At 35.7% G+C, this 20359-nt stretch overlaps 1 protein-coding gene across 33 annotated transcripts in view; it reads right to left on the reverse strand.

Annotated features, from left to right (window-relative positions):
- CLASP2 (cytoplasmic linker associated protein 2) overlaps window positions 1-20359 on the reverse strand; it is a 150644-nt gene that overhangs the window by 21341 nt on the left and 108944 nt on the right. For 12 of the 33 annotated variants that reach the window (XM_068935735.1, XM_009679741.2, XM_068935737.1 and 9 more), the window contains 8 exons: window positions 20116-20223; window positions 15753-15815; window positions 14918-15024; window positions 12037-12060; window positions 11331-11575; window positions 10593-10656; window positions 5240-5403; window positions 4007-4085 (listed from right to left, as the gene is read on the reverse strand). In XM_068935735.1, the coding sequence (XP_068791836.1) occupies window positions 4007-4085; window positions 5240-5403; window positions 10593-10656; window positions 11331-11575; window positions 12037-12060; window positions 14918-15024; window positions 15753-15815; window positions 20116-20223 (854 nt within the window). The remainder of the gene's footprint in view (window positions 1-4006; window positions 4086-5239; window positions 5404-10592; window positions 10657-11330; window positions 11576-12036; window positions 12061-14917; window positions 15025-15752; window positions 15816-20115; window positions 20224-20359) is intronic. The other 21 variants (XM_068935747.1, XM_068935742.1, XM_068935750.1 and 18 more) reach the window with 5 other exon arrangements.

Raw genomic sequence — 20359 nt, forward strand, 5'->3', positions numbered from 1 at the left:
CCTTCAAATGTACTTAACGACACACCTTAAAAAAAAAAAAAAAAAACTACTACTAACAACTGTAACACTTAGAACATCCAGAAGCATTTTTCACAGTCAAAAATTGTAAGGTATACTATCTGAGAAAGCAGTATTGCTCTGTGTTTCAGGTACCCCCCACAGGGTAAATTCACACAGGCTTCTGGAAAGGTGCTGGCTCTCAAGAGACAGAAGAGCACCGAACGGAAGACAAACAGAGAGACTTCTCGCAAGTTAGTTTTGGGCATCTGCCTTATTTGAAAAGCCAAGTTGGGCAGTTATTTTGAAAGATGGTATTTCTGATGAACTACTTGGGTGAAAAAGGAATTCTGGAAGGGGTACCTTTCTCTGATCAAATATAATGAGACAGCATTATTATTGAGTTTAAAAAAAAAAAAAATCCTGAAGTAAACTCCATGAAAGCAGCAAATCAATCACATGCTTTTCTGACACTATTTCAAACAAGTGGTTGAGATGTAGAAATAAAAGGTCTAACATAGTGCTTTCTTAAATAGCCCATTTTATCTCACTGAGATGAGATAAAATTCTCTGGACTGCCATGAAAGCAGCTCCAAGAACTTTTACATGACTGCTTGTTGTTAACCTGAAAACACTCTCTATGAAGTTGTTTAATACCATCTTGATGTTTCTTTGCACTCTTCAGGCTGAATTGATTGCGTTTTTGTTGGACTATAAACACTGGGACAGTAAACATCTTTCCTGTACAGTGTATTAGTACTGCTCTACTAAGTGAGCTGAAACACAGTGCAAGCTACAAGTAGCACTATTACTCACAGAAAAAGAAAAAGAAATGGACAGAAATGGAACTAAAGGGTTTCATAAACATCTTTCACAGATAACGAGATGACATCAATTCTGGCACAAGAATATCCTGGGCAGTTCCATCTCCAGAGATTCAGGAAACACTATAAAGATGCTACAGTCAGTGCCAAAGGCAAATTCTTTTCCTATCCTGTGAAAAGTAAATTTACCAAGTTTCATTTGCTGCACTGGAAAGAAACATTTCAAGTAACAGGAAAAAGGACAAGGAGAGAGGAATGCAGAGAACCTGCTTTACTTAGAACAGTCAAAAGCCCATCTCTTACAGCGCTTTCCTGGCACGTGAGAGCCTCTCTTCCAGCCCCTGCTCTGCCTTACTCGGACTGAATGCAAACAATCACAAAGTGACTTTCAGATCATCACGTGCCAAGCGCCTGTCTTAACCCCTGGGTTACTGGCTATTTGGAAGTGATATCTCTGCTGCTATTTAACGAAGTGATTAAAATATCCGCTACAGATTAATTTCAAAAGGGCCTCCCATCTCTGAGAACCATTATCATTTCAGCAATCTGTTGGGGGATTTTTTTGGTTATTATTATTATTATTATTTTTTAAAACCCAGACATTTTTAATATGGACTTAGGAAAATCTTCTCATCAAAATAGTTAACATTCTCCAGCAAAAAAAAATTTGATTTCAATAAATCAGCATTTTCAAAGGAAAGCAGCATTCAGAAATTCCAAATGAGCTTTGGTCACAATGCTTAAATCTGTTCCTCATGGGATTTCACCCACCCACCACCTAGTATTCCACCTGAGAAAAGAGAAAGTGATGCTTTAAAGTATTTTTCAGGACTATATCCATCCACTGGAAAGTATACATTCCACATCTACAAAGATCACCTTAATAGACTGTAGGCTGTCTAGAAACTTTCATTAATTTTTCCGTACATACGTCTGACACCTCTAACCTACATTTCAGTAGTTCACCACACATGCATGTAAAAATAATACAAAAAAGTAAGGGAGTACAAAATACACTGGGGTGCATCCTCCATGGATTAGGTCAGTAGAATCGTATCTTCTCTACAGTTAGTCCTCTTCCTGGCTAGCTGTGCAAATCCACTCCTGTGGCTTCTAAAAGCTTGACTTTTATTCTTCAAGGCTTATAGTTATGCGTGTAAACGTATCAGCCAGAACTCCATTTTACTCCAAAGGGCACGATTATGTACCACTACCACAAGAAAGCCACTGGGAAAAGTCATCTGTAGTAGTAGGGAATCCTTCCATGGAGCACATGTCGGAATTAACTATCATTTCTTACATCTGACCATCACTAAGGATGCTGAAAATCCTTTCTTTTTTCTGTTACAGAGGAAACACTGTTTCCCAGTACCTCTAGCACAAAAGCACACCCTACACCAGAAGAACCTTTTATTCAAGAATAGGAACAAAAGCTGAAGGCTTCATGAAATGCAGCAGTACCTTTGTTACGATTATTTAATTAAACTGTTAGATATCTGGGTGCACTGAGGATGGGATTTAGGACAAAACATTCAAGGATGTGGATACCAAAGAGATACTTTTGCAATTTACTTTCAATAACTTTACTGTCTGGATCCACAAGTTTTAAGCGCTTAGCAAAGGCAGAAGTAGGGGTTGGAAAGTGGTTTTCTGAAAAAAGGTTACCTTCTCTTAAATAGCTATTTATTTCACTGGCCCAAAATTTAATTTGAAATGTTCCTGATTTTATTTCAAACTAGCAACTGTTCTTCCGAGGAGGTGGATTTTACAAGCAATCTTTATTTCAGAATTCTTTCTCAAACACTGTAACTACCTTGCAGTGTATCTTATCAGGTGTTTCAGATTTCTTAATTCCTTCTATGTCACAAACTGAGTATTCTTGACCTTGGCCTCAGCACAGTCTAATAGGAGTCCACACCTGCTTTCAAACTGACAGCCTCAACTTTAAAGCAAGATCAATCCGTGTCTAGCAACTACAGCACTATGCGGGGAAAAAAAGAACGTCTCAACCACCAAATTCACCTTTTTAAGGAGAAAAACCAAACCAAACCAAAACTAAGCCAAATTTGTTCCAAGCATTTATTTAAAAAACAAACTGATTTTTACTACCTCATTTGCTGTCTTCAATAAATGACAGCAGTCCCTTTTTAACACAGCTCTACGAAGCAACAGTGGTCAACGTATCAACTGTCCTCAAAAGCTTAAAAATGTAAGTTTTACTGTATTGTAGACAAAAAAAGGCACATTCATGTGACTTTAGGTTCAACATCATCTGGGAAAAGTCATATTCTTGTGCAGTATCAAGCTATATAAAAATATTTCGTGCAGGACAGAGCAGAAAATGCCAGTTATCATATGCTTGTTATTTCCCCATTTATCTTGCTTGTAAATTATCTTAGGATTTGCTGCATTTATACCAAAATCAACTCTTTTTGGAACTGTAAAGGTACTACAGAATTCAGTTGTATTTTCAAGTCATAGTGGCCAGTCTATGGACTAGTGTTTTTTATCATGTAAAAACGTGTGTACATATACAGCCACACACAGTTTTCAGAAAAGTAAATGCACCATTAGGGGAGCATATCTTGAATTAACAACTGAGGTTCATATTAATATCAGCTTCATTTAAATGAATTCAAAACCTATCAGGCTAAACACAGGAAAAAATTATCCACAAACTAGGAAAACAGGATTGGGAAATCACAAACATAAAATTAGAAAAGACTTGATAGAGTGAGTTTGCATAACCAGCTTGATGTTAGGCGGCCATATTTTTGTTGCTCATTTTTATTGTACTGTGGTTTTATTAGATCTCTCTTGCAGCAAACACTTTCATAATAGTGTAACATTTAAAACTGAACATTTGCATGCTTCAAGTTTCTTGCAGAGGTTAGTAACAGCATACGAATGCATTCAAATAAAAATTATTGGAAACACTGTAGAAGTTTGACATAGAGTTAAGAATAAAGACAATAATTCAGACAAAAACCTTTGAGCTCCAAAAAGAGCGAAGCTGGTCCTGTAGTGCTGGCTTGACTGTCTGAAAGTTTACAAAAACAAAATCCACTAATTGAAAACCTTTTTTAAAAACAATACAAAAAACAATACTCCAAATTCAAATATTAAGATTAGAAAATGTCTATCAATGAAGATTTTGTTTGCAATGCGATTCTGAAAATTCTTACCTTCAAGCTAGGTGTTTGGGTCTGATCAACAGTAAATCTCATTAAAATACTGAACTGAAGATCATTTGGAAAAGATTCCCTGTGAAATAAAGAAATCCAGCAAATTATGTTAGTTACATGAGATTTACTTTTGATACCTGTTTAGAGACTAAATAACCCCCCTCCCCTTTTTTTCAAGTACACAGAAGCTTTTATCACTTCTAGAAGAAAACACATGTCTAACAATTTTGTGGACACTAAATATTATTTTCAGAAACATTAAGCTAGTATGGAACAGAATTCAAAAATTCTACTGCTTTCAACCAATTATAGCTAGAATACATTACCCAAGAAATAACAGATGACATATCAGTATTCTGATTCTAAATGTATATAATTCCAACAATTCAAAAATTATAATGCACTAGTACTACTAAAGTATATACATAAAGTATATTATGCTTCTCTGGGCTACCTTGTTACGCTGTGCCTTTACTCCTCGCCATTACACACTCAACGTTTTACCATCAAGGCTTCTGCTGTAGCAGACAGAAAAAGGAGGTGCGGGTCACCATATTCTCTCTCTCCTCCCAAAGCTAACCATACCCTTTCCCAGATTTCACAGCAGACCTGTTACATGAACAGGCTCAGCAGAGGTCTAGAACAGGTAAACTTTCTTGTATGTCAGAGAATGGGAAGATGAGAAGTAGGTCCCAGAGCCCCTCCAAATCTACTTTAAAAAAAAAAAGAAAAAGAAAAAAGAAAAAAATGGCTTTCATTTGGCAATAAAGTCGGCCAGCGATGTGGTCCAGCTCTGTGACAGCACATCCTTTTGGGAAATGGGATTAGTGAAGTGGGGAAGGTAGAGGAAAGAGAGAAAGCAAATCCCTTATTGCCATTTTACTCCTTTAAATCCAGCTGACCTTTCCTTAAGAGATGAATATTGCAATAATACTTTGATATAAAAATCACAAAAAATTCAAACACAAGCACTGTATCACCAAACAAAAAGCAAGACACTAAGCATATGGGGCTCGGATGCACATTTTGGAATCAGAAAAATTAATCTTATTAATTTTTCACTACTAGGGGTTCAAACTCTTTGAAGTAAAAGTCATTTAGGAAAATAAAAGGGTTAAGCAGCAAGGTTTGCTCAGACTTCACTATATGCCATAAGCTGTTTATCATTCCAAGAATCTCACAGCACATGAAAAAAATACTTGGATTATTTAAAAAAAAAAAAAAACTCATTACCTTGTGACATCAAGTGCCTTCTGAACTTTTGCCTGTACAGACCCAAGCAAATCCGCACCCATTTTTTTCAAAAGCTGTGTCAGCAATACAAACAGCCAGTCCTGCAGATCTTCCTTATGGACCTGGATGAAGTCCACTAGTGTCTCCAAAAACATGCTGAATACCTAAAAGGCAGAAGAAGATGGAAAGAGGGTAGGACAGGGCAAAAGAGGAAATGACATTGACATGTGCTTTGTTACAAACAAAGAAAGCAGCAAGGGAATCAGAGGCAGAGAAAGGCAGTGTTTTGCAGCCAAGCGGGGGTGGGGGGCAGGAGGGGAGGAGGAAGGGAAATATCTGTCTTGCTTTTTCACTGAACTCTGATACAAAAGTGTATTGGAAATGTTAGCTGATTTCTGTAGAAGTTTGACAATTAGGTATTCCATGCAGTATCATCAAGAAAATAAACGCTTACTGTGATGGCTGGCGCAATCTCTTTTTTTTTTTTTTTTTAATTAAGTAAAGCTTAGTTTCTTACTCTTTCAAGCTTAGTCATTAAGTCAATTTTACATATCTCACAATGACTACAAAAACACTTTCTTTAAAATTGAAGAAGTTCCTACACTGCTTTAGCAGCACATTCATTGTAAATATCTGCATTACTAAATACTGCAAGATCATGGAAGCATGGCCGGTTCCTTTCCATAAAAACATCTGGGAAACAGAACAAGATTCTCCTGCTATTGCAGGCATCCAAAAATAAAATTATTCAGTTCAATTACCCAATATTCAATTATCCAGAGTAGGGCCAAAAAAGAAGCTACAATACATTTCAAAACCATATTAGTTATCCATTGTATTCTTTTCAACAATGCTGAAAATGCTGAAGACACTATTCAGCTGAAAAAAAAAAAGAAAGAGAGACACCTATATCAATGTATTTATAGTAACCTCAGCTAGGAAGAAGGGCTTTTTGGAGGGAAGGGTAAGAAAAGGCACAATAAATTGGTAACATTGACCAGTAAGTAAATAGCCTTTTTAGTATCTCTCACTAATTTTACAACTTTAAAAACTCATGGTGAAATCAAAATCTATACGCTCTATACCAGTGTGGCCCGTGGAGTTCCTGTTTCTTGGGCAAGGGACGTGGGTGTTTGGGCTGAAAATGCTGCCTTAATATCCAATTTCCTCCAGCAAATAGCTGGGCACAGGAGTAGAGCCGCTGCTAGGATTTAAAGAAGGTTGGGGGCATATAGCCTCCTGAGTATTTATGGTATAGGTACAAGGCTGGAAATAGCTGCTTGCCAGGGAAGGGCTGGAACCACACATCCTCCTGCAGTTGACCTGGCTAGCCATAAGACCAAGTTCTGCTGTTGTCTGCTGGAGTGGATGATCCCAAACTGTGACCACACCTCGCATGGCTGCAGAAACCAGACCACAAAAGTGGACTTTATTCCACAACACCGATCTACTTGGAAGGGGCTGGAGCATACTGCTGCATGCCTTCATGGCCGAGGAAATCAGACCTCTGTAACTTTTCATGTTGATAGTCAAGCCAAGGTAAGAAATTCACACCACAAAGTGAAAAAAACCCATACAGTTAACTTAAAAAGAAGTGCTTCATAAATTTACATTAGAATCAAAAAGTAAATTCAGATTCCTTCAAGACCAGAGAGAACCTTTTCACAGGAACTTTAAACACTGAAAAGCTGTTTTAGAAACAGAAGACAACAAATCTTACTCAATATAAAGCCCATCAAGATGAACTACTTCAAATGACCTTCCTTTTGGTGCAAAATACATGGATGATAATATTTCTTTCTACCTCCACAACTATTTTTCTAGATTCTTGTTGTAGCCTGAGATATAATTATTGCCTTCCCAGTAGCGGGAGGGAACTGTCATGCTCAGCATGCAAACGGCTTCTGTATTTGGCTAAACCGAAACAATATACCAGTTTGTGGATGCACAAGCAACGGGCACAATTATAGGACCTAAGCAAAACCAAACCACAGCACGTTCTGCATTCCAATACGATCACCTTTGGGTTTTGTAGGCCTAAAACACGGGGAAAACATACTGAAATTCAGGCAAACAAAAGCAGAAATTCTGGTGCGATAAAGATTACACTAGAGGTCTTACAATTATATTTAAAATTCCTCAAATGGCTAAGAAATTAAACTATTCAGGTCAGTAAGTTTACAAACACTGCCTGTTTCTTAAAGTTTGCAGATACTTTGATACACAAAACTTTTTCATTTAAGATCTGCAAGCTGAACAAATTGGTTACACTATATTTGATGGAATCATGTACATGCCTTATGATGCTTTAAACATAGAAAGTAGTTTAAATTGAAATCATTATGAAGTGAATTATGAATCACTATGGTAGAAGTGCTTCAAAGATCCTGTGCCAAAGTTTAAGCTGTTAAAAAATAATGCAAACTTTTAAACTGATCAAAAAACCATTCATAACTGATTACCGAATTTTTGTTTGCATGCTTCGTCTGATCTTAGCTCTCTCACAATGAGGGCCTGGAAAGAACTCAAACGAGTTCGCTTTTGGTTCTTTTTAGTCGTACCTTTATGTCTTAGCCTAAGCATGAAGAATCTAAGAAAGCTGTAAGAGCATCAAAATAAAGGATGAATTTGGAATGGAAAATGGAACTCAACCACCTTTAGTCTGAACAATGTACGTGGCTTCTACAGTTTTTGTAGTTTCCATTTTTATGATGTAACTTAAAATTCTGAAATTAAGCTTTTAAACTTGAAATTTATAATAATTTGATAGTGGAAAAATAAACAGATATGAAAACAATTATAACTGATCTACCTTTAAAGTGAATTATTTCAGATGTGCCAACCACCACAATATAAAGCAGGAGCGCGTAACCAAACAATGTCAGTTAATTAGTAGATAAAGCACATCTCAAAACTTTACCACACAGTTTATATAACTGTATATAGCATTTTATGATTGCAAAAGGCTTGACACTGCATGAACTCTTGGGGGAAGAAAAATAGAGAAAAAGGGTTAATTGCACATTCATGCAAATAAGTTTAGGCTTCCAACAAATATTGAACCAACTTACTCTCTAAAGAGAGTTCCAACACAGGGGACAGCATGCAAAAAAACCCAACAAACAAACAAAAACAAAACAAAACAAAAAAGAGGGAAAAAGATAAAAACACACAAATTAGTGGCCATCAATACAAAGTTCCTGTATGGAAGACAAAATGAAACAAAACAAAAGAGGTATTTCAAAGCTTTTATAACAAATTTAGTAATCTTATTGGGATATCCAAACTGCTTTAGAAGTACTTGGTATGTCCTTTAAATCATCTTCCCATGCTCCCCTCCAAATGATATTACTCTGTCTTTCCAGTCAATTCCCTGCATCCAGCAATCATGTTAACATAACACCTTTAAAAAACAAAAGCAATGACAACAATTCCTACAAACACTTGGGGTAGGGTGGAGGGGGAAAAAAAAGATGAGATTTGTGCAGCAATATAGAAATGCATGTGTGGGGAAGGAAATACCCAAAAATCACTCTCATCAACTCTAATACTTAAAGTTTGAAGTATTTTCCTGATAATATATTGATGAAATATAAAAAAAATTTTGCAACATCAAGAAGTAGGCAAGCTTTCAACAACTGGAACTGCTGCTAACAGTACTGTTCATACATTAACAGAGGCCAAATTTTAGAATTCAAAGCAACATTACTTTTATGTCAGAATACTCTGTAATCACAAAGAATTATCAAGTGAAATGCAGTAATTCAGTATAACATTTATAAATGCTTAATGAAAAGTTAAAATGCTCCTGTGACACACCTAAATTTCGGAGTGTTTTCATTGTATGCCTCCCTCCACAAAATACAAAAACCTCCAGGGTAGTACTGATATATGCATGGGTGCAGTATTAACTGACACAAGAATAAACAAAATTAAGTAAAGCTGCTATTAGCAATTCTGTCATTACTCGATTTGGAAAATGATAACATTTCAATATTTAATTTTCTTTTCTCTCCTCTGACTTAAATGTTCCATCTTTCTATGGCATGTTTTCTTTGATTTCTTTTTGTTTCCCTTTGTCTTTTCTTTTGAATTTCTGCAGTCTGTGAATAACTTTAAGGCTATTTTCCTGTGTGCAAATCTCTTCCAAATACATGCTGTCACAGATAGCTATGTCATTTTTTCTAGCAGAAATAATGATGGCAGAAGAACATTAAGGTAACCTGTCAAGACTTGGTATCACTTTCAATTCAGTCTTCAATCAGAGCAATAAGGAAGATCGTGCAATACATTAAACATTTTTAATCAAAGCCATTTTTGAGAATTCTGTGCAGAAAAGCCAATAGTTCTGAAATAACGGCTTTGCTTTAAATTTTGATGGGTTATTTTTTTAATCAATTCTGAAATGCGGACAAAGAGCAGGCATGTTATACCTGACATAAAACAAATTTGAGGTTTCTTCCAAATATGTCTGTCTGTTTGAACTAAATATGAAGTTACATGTTCTCTACATAATACCATGATAACTTTGTTCAGCTCTGTATTTACATGTCGTCCTTTTGCTCGTGAAAATTATTACAATATGTAATATACACATACATGAAGTTGTAGTACTAACCCAACTCCCACACAACAGTCTTAAAAATACAATCAAGAGATGGTAACTCAGTTTAAAAAAAAGGATTAAACACGGCCTTAAAAAACAAGAGATTATTCTAGTGGTCATATCATCCATACTTGGTGTTTACCGAGGTAAAAGGAACAAAACAGCTTTTATTACTGGCAGTGATATACTCTCCATCTTACTTACTGAAGATTAACAATTGTGTAAAAATTATTCAACAGTCTCAACTGCCAGTCTTATCTATGAAACTGAAGGAAGATATCAACGATATGCAATACAAAAAATACATACCCTGCAAAGTAAATACACACGTGGCATAGTTCCTCACATTCACCATGTACAATTTATTCATAATGCTTTCTTTATGATTTAAACTATTGTGTTAGGGTTTTTTGTTTCTAATCGAGTGAAAAAAATCATTAGACATGTTGACATGACCTTTATAAACATTATGGCTTTTTTAAAAAAACACTTAGGAATTTTGAACACTGACACTGTAGAACTAATTTAATACACTTCAGTGGAAAATTACCCTTCCCCTAATTTCAATAAACTCGCAAAAAGCTGGAAAGTTACATTGTTCAAAATCTGAAATCATTAACTGTTTACAGAATAAACATTTTGTGGAACTTTCACACCTGCAAATAGGGCGACATATTTTACTGGAATAGGCCTTCTGCTAACGTACGTTTTCAAACGTGTACTAAAGTAAGAAGAACCTAAACATACCTTACTGTGAGGATCCGCAAACATCCTTGTGAAGATTTCACATAACCTTTTCAATTCAACGCGACTGTTAAAGTGATAACAATACATTAGTCAATTCTCCTGCTAATACTGTCAGTATACTAATGCATAGCAATCAGTGGCATCAACCCTAAGTACTGAATCAAAATAATCTTGCAAAAATCTTACAAAATCTTAGGAAAAAGCACACTTTGTCTAAGATAAGTATAAAAATAAAAATGTAATGGAATTTGTTTAAAATATGACTTTTAACCTAGATACATGTCTTTAAACTAATTCATATATTAAACCAGAGCAATGTTCCCTTTAAATTCCCATTAATGACTACCTAAACATAAAGCAGATCATGAAAAAGACTTTCTTAGTAACTAGTAGTGAACAGTTTCTTCTGAATGAATATCCTATTGAGAAAGGCATTCCATCACCACTAGAAGCAACCACTTTACCCATACAAATTGGGATTTTCTTCTCATTTTAAGGACAACCCAATCTTGAAGTCCATTTGTTAAACTAAGCTTTCTAAACAGATCCTATACGCTAGAGGCCACAATGGAAACTAGTTTCCTCAATCCTTCCCCATGCTTACTCTCCCAGACACACACTCTGCTTTCCCTCTCCCCATTCTCCCATATTCTTTAGACCCTTAGCCTCCTTTCCTACCTTCTTTGCCTTCCTTCAACTCTGAAGTAAAAATGTTTGTCCATTGATGAATCTTCTTACCTTAAAGTTCTCTGGTTTTTTAACAAATTTTGAAGACCGAGAAGACCTTCTTTTCTCTCGGACCAGTTGGAGCTTGCACAGCGATTTAAGACTTCTGCCACATCTTCTGTTTGTCTCATGTATGTTGGTATGCTTCCATTCCTGGAGCTGTAGGATCTTTCTGAACAGGCACTTGATGCATCACTGTTGGCATCATCATCTGAATACATCCCATAGGATTCGTACCGTCTTCGCACAGGCTTCTTCTATTATACAGAGACACTCGACATTAGTAATGATTTTCAAAGAGGTATCACAGATACCTCTACCAGTAGCATGACCAAAACTTCCAATAATCGGTGCAACCCTTACTCCCTTCAATGACAAATGGCTCCAACTGTTCAGCAGGTCAAATCAAGTTAATTGCAAAATTTGAAAGGTGTGCTGATACCTTAGGATTCCAAATATAAAAGCAAAATGAATACAGAGAAGAAATAACTTTGATCTAACATTCCACTTTAAATTTACTTGTCAAAATACATACAACTGCATGAGGTAGGATGACAAAAATTGTATTGAAAAATAGTTATTTCACTTAATTTTATGCATATAACAGAATATAAGAAACAGCTCTAAAATGACACATTCTACCATTTTAACTTATTTTGTACCAAATATGTTAATAGTAAAATATTAAACTAGTGAAGAAGGAAAATAGTTTCTATACCTTAGTCCGTATGTCTCCTAAGAGCTGATAGCAGTAAATTATTAAAGAGAAACAGAGAAATTGAGAACAGGGAGGTAAGGCACAGCAGTATTGTGACTATTATATTACTTGCCACTGGAAAACATAAAACCTTACTGTAAATTTTGTTCTTAGCTCTCAGTATCTAATTAGAGTATCACGTGTTACCAACAAACATTTTCAAATTTACCATTTCCAGAGAAATATTACATGGTATCTTCCACTAGTTCTTCACAAAAGAAACCTCTCTGTAAAAATCTTTTTGTCTTATGCAGTTTTGCTTAGGCTGGAAGATTTAATACATGCAGTCAAATGCTACCTAGGTAGGAAATGTCCATTTAAATTTTATTCTCCCATTAACTTCTCCATGTCTGTCTTCTCAAATAAATTCATTTCAACACCTAAAAACCTTAAATTTTTCACTGCAACAATTGCTACTGAAGTCAACATATCCTATAAAAAATTAATTACATAATGCAAAATCCCAAGCCCTGTAAAAAACCCCAAAATCAACAGGCCAAAGGCTAGCAAAAGAAAATGCTATCATAACAGCAAAAATACACGCCTCTGCAGAAGCATCTTGCCATTCAAACTCCAAAGTTGAAGCAAATAGTTAGTGTTCTGATTATCTATTCAAAGAACAACTGTAAGTGAACATTTTTCCCTTAGTTATCATTAGCATTCGCATGAGGTTCTCATTTTTAGTTGCCAAAAACTTAACAAATATCTCAAAAGAAACAGCTTAATATATCATGTAACTAATAACTTGTTTTCAACAGTACATGCACACATGTACATGTAAGAGAGTAAAGGCAGGGATAAAAATCACAAAAGTGTTATCATTTTTTTTAAAAAAAGGTCACCATAAAAAGTAAAGATTTATAAAAACAAAAGAAAAAAATTGGAAATTTCAAGGATGGCTGGGAAGCTCTTACTTTAGACTTCTCCTTCCCGGCTGCACCAGAGCAATACGCATTAAAATATATCAAGACCACCATACCGTTACATTTCCTGCCTCCTGATGACCTCTGGCTGGAGCGGTATTACTTATAGATGGCCTTTAAATATGGTATCTTGAATATCATAAAAATAGCAATGCAATTCAAAATATTTTTGATTTTTAATTTATATGTGTCAGGAGTCTACATTCTACTTCTCAAAAACCACCGTTCTGAGTGGGGGGTCCAGTCTATGGTACAACAAAAAAGGGCATTCATAACCAGATTTCCATCCAAATGAAGCCTTCTGTACAGGACAATCTATACACGTTTAGAGCACAGCAGGCACAGTAGACAAGCTAATATTACACTACTAAAATCTTGTTCTTGATCAAGTTTTCTGCTACAGTAGATTCCAGTTAAAATACACACAATTTTCTCTTTACCTGGATAGAAAATAGCATGATGCTTTTATAAACATCAATACAAACCAGTTCCTATGAATTAACTTCATTGCTTCAACAAAGCAGGAGACATTCAAGTCTCAAGAGTAATCTCTGGGAGCATGGGTTTCTCCTCAATTTATATCTCTAGTCCATGCTTTGACAAAAATTTGAATAAGCTATGAAGCTGCTAGAAGCCCTACAGATAGTCTTTGTGCAACAGCAATGTGGATAAATCTATTACAGAGGTTTTCAAATTACAGCCTACGGGCTTTTCATGAGCTGCGGACTGCTTTTGTACCGTACCCTATCATCAAAAGGCAACTTAAAAAAAAAAAAAATTCAGATTGGGTTCAAGTTTACTAAATACTGTTTCAGATCTCTGCTCAAAATTTTTAGAAGTTTACAAGGATGAAAGTTTACAAAGGAAGTTTACAAAGGAAGAAAAATGATCAGCCACACCACAATCTGTGAGGCAGGATTTCACAGATGTAATAATCTCCATGCCAATGGAGGCACACAAGTTTTACAATAATGTGTCAAGGAGACAATACTAACCAAGAAATCAATTAATTGCCAGACTTTATGAACATGATTGACTTGAAAGAGCCACACTCTTTTTTCTTTAAAAATTTGTTTCTCTCTGAATCCAGAGATACCTAACTGTTCTTAAAGTCTAATTTGTAGTTTTTTACTAGTGTGCCAATCTTTTTATTATAACAAAGTAATAACAAATACCTTAAAGCACTCAGAGCTAGATAACAGGTACACACAAATACATGGTGACACGCAAACATCAGTCTACACTACATAAAAAAAGTTTAGAAAACTCACAGTATTAGTATTCTAAATTAATCAAAGATTTCAGTTTGCTGATGTAAAGGTCAGACTAACAAAATACACAGAGTACACTTTCAGTTTGACTAACTGGGGCACAGCGGAGACGCCAAGACAACCTTTTTAAGGAACTGTAAGGTTAAGAAGGAGAATTGCAAAACCCGTTAAAAATTCAGAGTAACGTTTTGAAAACAAAACAACTCAAAAACTGAACAGAGGAAATGCTGCCTGCCAGGCCACTGGTTTAACTCCTCAGCATCAACCTCACGTGTTGCTGGACAGAACAACTTCAAATGGATCCCAGAGCTCTCATCATTCCCTGCTCTGGGAAGCTACCAACAACTTCAAGGTACCCAGAATTCTGCCTAGCTGCTGTGGAAAACTGCTGTTTAGTGCTACCTGCTCAAGTGGCAGCCGCTCCCAACAGAACAGCCCAAGCCTATTTCCTGTCTGCCATGGACAATGTACTTCTTTCAAAACTCCCCTATGAAAAAAATACCAATACTGTGCAGTAGTAACTCAGTTTCTCTCCCCTCTCCCACCTAGAAGCCAATAATAAATGACAAATTCTTCTGCATATTTTAATACATAGCTACCAAGCATTTTAAGTCTGTGTCCTACTTAAGATAAACACGAGATTCTTACCAAAGCATCTGCTACTGCTTCTTCCACATCAGAACCTGTGTTCAGCACTCGCATAGCGCTAACTGACGATGACAATCGGCTCGACTGACTAATTCCAAAGCCTGTACCTGTTACAACAACAGCAAAAATGAATATTAAAAAAAAAAAAAAAATCAGTCAGAATAGCAACATAGGACTTAATTTCACACTCGCTTAAAAAAACCCAAGCAGAAGAAAAGTATTTGCTTAACATTTTCTAATAGATTATGTAGTGGTTAAAATATAGTGGCTATCTTTATTCTGAAGTCTTTAGTGGTACAGCAAAAATATGAACAAAACAAAAACCAAAGACATTTACCAAATAATCTATTCCAATGTCCCAAAAGAAAGGAAACAATGGTTTTAACTGAAAGAACCTAGGACTGTGCTTTTTTCCCCCCTTTTCATTTATTTTTTAAACAACATCCATTAGTTAACGTATCTTCTTCATTTTGGGTTTTTGTTTAGAAAGAAAGTAAATACAATGGAAAGGCTACCGAGAGTTCCGATTAGAAAACTACATGCATAAAGAATGCTCTACAAATATTGAAAAAACGTAAAACTTCTAGAAACAAAGTCCTTCTGCAAGTAAAAATAAAGTGATTATTGTTAAGGGAAAAAAAAAGAAAAAAAAGGAACAACATGGTGGGGTAGAGGAAAATCTAAAACATATACACATCTACCTGGATTATTAAAAACACAAAATTCTAATGCAAATGCTTTTTAAAACTGAACTATGAGGATAACCAAGTGGGTGGAGAAAAAAAAAAATCCAGGATGACTGCACAGATGACAGCAAAGTGTACTCATCCTTCACCTGCAGCCCCATAAACATCGGGAGCGTAGAGGGCACCAGTGGATCTGGAGTGGTGTCTGGAAGCTGCAAGTACAGGATCATATAAACCCTATCTATTACCATGGAGTCAGAGTACTGCAATAATTGCTTAGATGAACAAAAGAAATATTTATCAAAGAGATTCAGCTTTAGTGCAAGAAACTGAACACTACAAAGAAGAAAAAGCTTCAGGAAAGCTCTTCAATTCAGAACAAACAGGCTTGCGTATACTGGGCATTTCATACTTAATATTTTTTCTTTCTAATTTAAAAGATTAAGAGTTGATTAAAAGCAAGTATAAGTTCAAAGAAGAAAAAATAGGCAGATGTGCACACACGGAGAAGCCTCAGAAGTATCTAAAAAGTTACACCGATACTGTTTTTCCACTGCAGAGTTAACTGAACCCTCCACGCTTAAGTCAGAGAGCCAGAGCTCATGTATCAACCAATTATCTGCAAAAAGTGATTGTTGCAATTTGCAATAACTTGCTCTTCCTATGTGCAGGCAAATCAACCTCAGCTAAAAGTCACCACTTTGTAGGTGAAAATTTACATTATTATATTTTAATTAAAAGTTTAAAATAATGTAATGCAAAATTTCACAGTTTTAATTTTTTTTTTGTTTAAAGAAGTAAAATGTGAAATTGAGACACGTATGCCACATGTTACCATAGCTCATTAAAATTCTTTAAGGTAATGGAAACTGGGAACCAAACATCCTTAAGGACTTTGGAATAAAAAGTATCCTCCTCTTCCTTCTGGCACTTGTATAAAATTGGCCTTCTAGAGATCCTAAAAAAAGTTCACTCATATAGCTACCATCTTCTTTCTTTAACCAATCCATTTTAAATTCAGTGTGTTTTTAGACAAGTCATCTTCTTTCTCCACTTCACTTAAAGTACAGTTCCACAGGTATATAAACGAAATTTGCTTTGCCACTTTTAACTGAATTCAGATATCCATCCACAACAACATCAATCCCAGATACAATTTTACAATTTAGTATTTAACCATAAACACAAATATTTATCTTCTGGACACACAATTCCTGGTTTCTATTCTTACTACTTTAAGAATCATCCTGTACTCTGTTTCACATATGCAATTTAAGACTGATTTGAATCAGGTAACCACAGGACGGACAGAATCACACTTGAGCACCTCTTAACCTGAGTGAACTCCAAAGCGATCTTGAGCCCTCTAAAGATCCTGGAAATAACATTTGTGTTTTTTCACTTGAAGCACTCTACACTTCTTACATAAGGTTTAGCAAAATATTTTTTGTCAAACTACGCATGCATGAAGTTGTTTAGCTATGAAATTTTATTTTGCAGATAATACTTTACGGAATACTTGGTTCTTCAGAAAGTATGTCCCAGCACGGAAAAGAAGACAGGATAGAGTGCGCCAAAAAATACAAGCAGAAAGACTGAAAGGGCTTTGAATACAAGTAATAATAGATAAATCTGTAATAATTTTCCATCAACAAGCCCTCAAAATTAAAGGAACAATTAAGAAGTTAAACATCAGGCATACAATTTAAGATGACCCTGTCTCCATAAATATTTCAAATATGCAAGAAAAATTTCTGAGGCAGTGACAGGAAGCAGTATATTGGATCAAAAGGATTTCACTTCAAGCTTTTTCAAGAATATTCTTTCAACCCCTCAAGCAGCAGAGACCGTCGAAGTATTTACTTTTGTTTTTGTTTCATTTTTTAAAAGACAAATCAAAATATGGATTATTTAAAAAACTAAAACAACTCAAATTAATATACTTCTTGACTAAAATACAGAAGTTATCCTCGTCTGATATTTAACACTTACTGCAGGTAACAAAGATAGACTTCCATATAAATTACAAATCACTTGCTTCTCAGAGTGGCTGTATCTCCTACTTTGTAGTCTTACACTGAGATGTGAGATTACAGAAACATTCATGCGAATGTATATAGGGTTGCGCAACTATGTGACATTTGGGTCATTTTGTGCCCAAAAGGGCACAGTATTTGTGCGCATACACACACATAAAAAAATCTCTACTGAGAACTAGACATGGTATAAATGACATTTTCCCCTGAGCCATGTAAAACTGTCTAGTTACACATATAGAGATGAATTTGCCTAATCATTCCATCTTTTTTTTCCTATCCCTGAAAAATATATTAGTGTCTTTAATGGAAGTTAATTACATCCCGTAAGACAAAATTGGTACAACAAAACACTGAATGACATTGAAGTCAATCAAATTAGAACTGATAGAACAAGAAATCCTTATTTATTTCAGGTACAGCTATTTTTATTAACTCCGGATTCCCATACATGCTACATTGCATTCTCTGTGCTATCAGACACTACAGCCTACTGGATTTGTATAGGTTTTTGTTCCAATTTGTGAACACAAGGAAAAAACTTCATCAGTAAAAATAAAACCTCAAGTAGCATCTGCCCTCACGACCCAACAATTATCATTATTACAGCATTAGTGCAATACAGATTTCTTAAAATAATGAGCACATGACTGAAAATTAAATGTAAATCAGATCTTGCATGCATGCAATTGAATTCAAGCTATAGGATGGCAAAAGAAGCACTAAAGGATCTGGAAAATACCGTTAAAAAAGACACATGTATAGTACAACACAATCTGCCAGCTGTGTTTTAGTAAAAGATACAAGTTTATTAGAGCCTGTATAATGTCTACTTTTAATTCAATTTCCCAATTAAAAAACATCTGTGTAAATCAGCAAAAGTCATTGAAACAGCTTTCATTCAATTAATCTGTGCTTTCCCAAAAAAAACCCATAGCTGACAGGAAACATACTGCCTTAATAGACCACAACAGACTTCCAGTGCTAATTAGCAGTACAGTAGACTGCCTCAACTTAAAACAGAAATCAGAGATTTACTATTTTCAGAATACACTAATTTTATTAAATTACAGTGCCCTTAATTGTAAACTACACTTAAACATGAAGAAACAGAGAAGAGGGATGCACACTGAAGACTACCTCAGAAAAGATCTCTCCAGAAAAGATCAGGTTTAGCCGTAGTCTTACGGATACAGTTTTGTACTACAAAAGCAATCAAAACACCCAACATCTAAGATACTTTTATCAAAATGTGCTACCAACTTTGTAGCAACCTTTAAAAGGATACACGGACATGAGAAGTCTCCCTAAACCCTTAGCCTATAGCATGTTAAAGTAATTATAAGCTATTGTTCCCTGTGCGTCATTTACATTTCAGAAACGGATATCAGCTTAACAATTTTGCAAAATCTTGTGCCTGGCCAATAAACTGAAACACTAAGTGAAAAGGAAACTTCTGCTTACAGTACCTTAAGGAATGAGGACCGAAAATGGCTATATGGATGTGAACTTTAAAAAGTTTTCAAATCCTCTTTTATTGTCTAATCTAATGGAAGCTCTTACTACAGTTACTTATCACTGTTTTTTTTACACAAGATTAAAAGTAAACTTCCGAACCATGCTCTGATTCACCTCCTTGGATAAGAACCTCACTACTTTCCCCGTTTATTTCTAGAAAACATCAAGCAGCCTTAGATTACAGTTCTGCTTCAGCAGATTGGGCCCTTATCTGCATTGTCACATTCACTTGCTTTAAGATACTACATATATAAATAAGTATATTATATGACAGGTATACATAAAAAATATAAATAGTATAACGTTATCGTAAGTTGTTGTTATTTTTTATGCATAGCACAGTGATAGCAGCACAGCTAAGGAGACAAAACAAAGCCTGTTTTCTTCTTATACATCAGTAAAATGATTCACTGACTAGGGAATCATTTTTCACATCAACAGATCCCAGCTATTGAAACAGGGGAAGGTGGGGGGATGACAGTCAAACTATTTTCTCTGCACTAGCTGGCCCAATCAGTGAGAAAAGGATTATCTAACCGTACCAAGCGATGAATACGGTAATAGAAACAAACCAAAAAAAAAAAAAAAATCAATCAAACCCCCAAAACCCACCACCACCACAAAAACCACACACCCACACCCTCCACAAACCTACACACAAACACATTTTCAAAGGGCAGAACTGTCCTTTCAGAATCTACCCAGGCACTATGCACCGCTCATCTTTGCAGACTCTCGGTACGTAGTATAAGACTAATGCTAGCAAAGCATTTATTTTTTTCCAGTGTGCAACCCATTCACACATTGGTCAAGTCTCCAAAGTAAACAGTGAGTGAGACAAAGAAAGGGAAAATAACGGTGGCCTGCTACAAGCTAAATGAAGGCGGCATGGGTTCGTTAGGTGCACATAATGAAGGGCAAAGACAGCCATGCACAACAAGGGGCTCTGAGTACTTACCAAGGGGTGGAAAAGAGCGGACAGGGCTTGTGTCCCTGCTACTTTCACGGCTGGCCTCCCGACTGCACCCCTGACTCACACTAGGCCGAGGAATGCGGCTGCCTCGCGCTAGTATGATTCAGGGTACAGACAAACAGCAGCACAGAAGGGAGAAGACATAAGAACAGTTGCAGTTTTAATGTAATCCTGTTTTTCAGTAAGATCAAAGATGTATTTCTATGAAAAGACACTGACTTGATTATAT

Source organism: Struthio camelus, chromosome 2 (genome assembly GCF_040807025.1).
Source record: "Struthio camelus isolate bStrCam1 chromosome 2, bStrCam1.hap1, whole genome shotgun sequence".
Classification (NCBI taxonomy): Eukaryota; Metazoa; Chordata; class Aves; order Struthioniformes; family Struthionidae; genus Struthio; species Struthio camelus.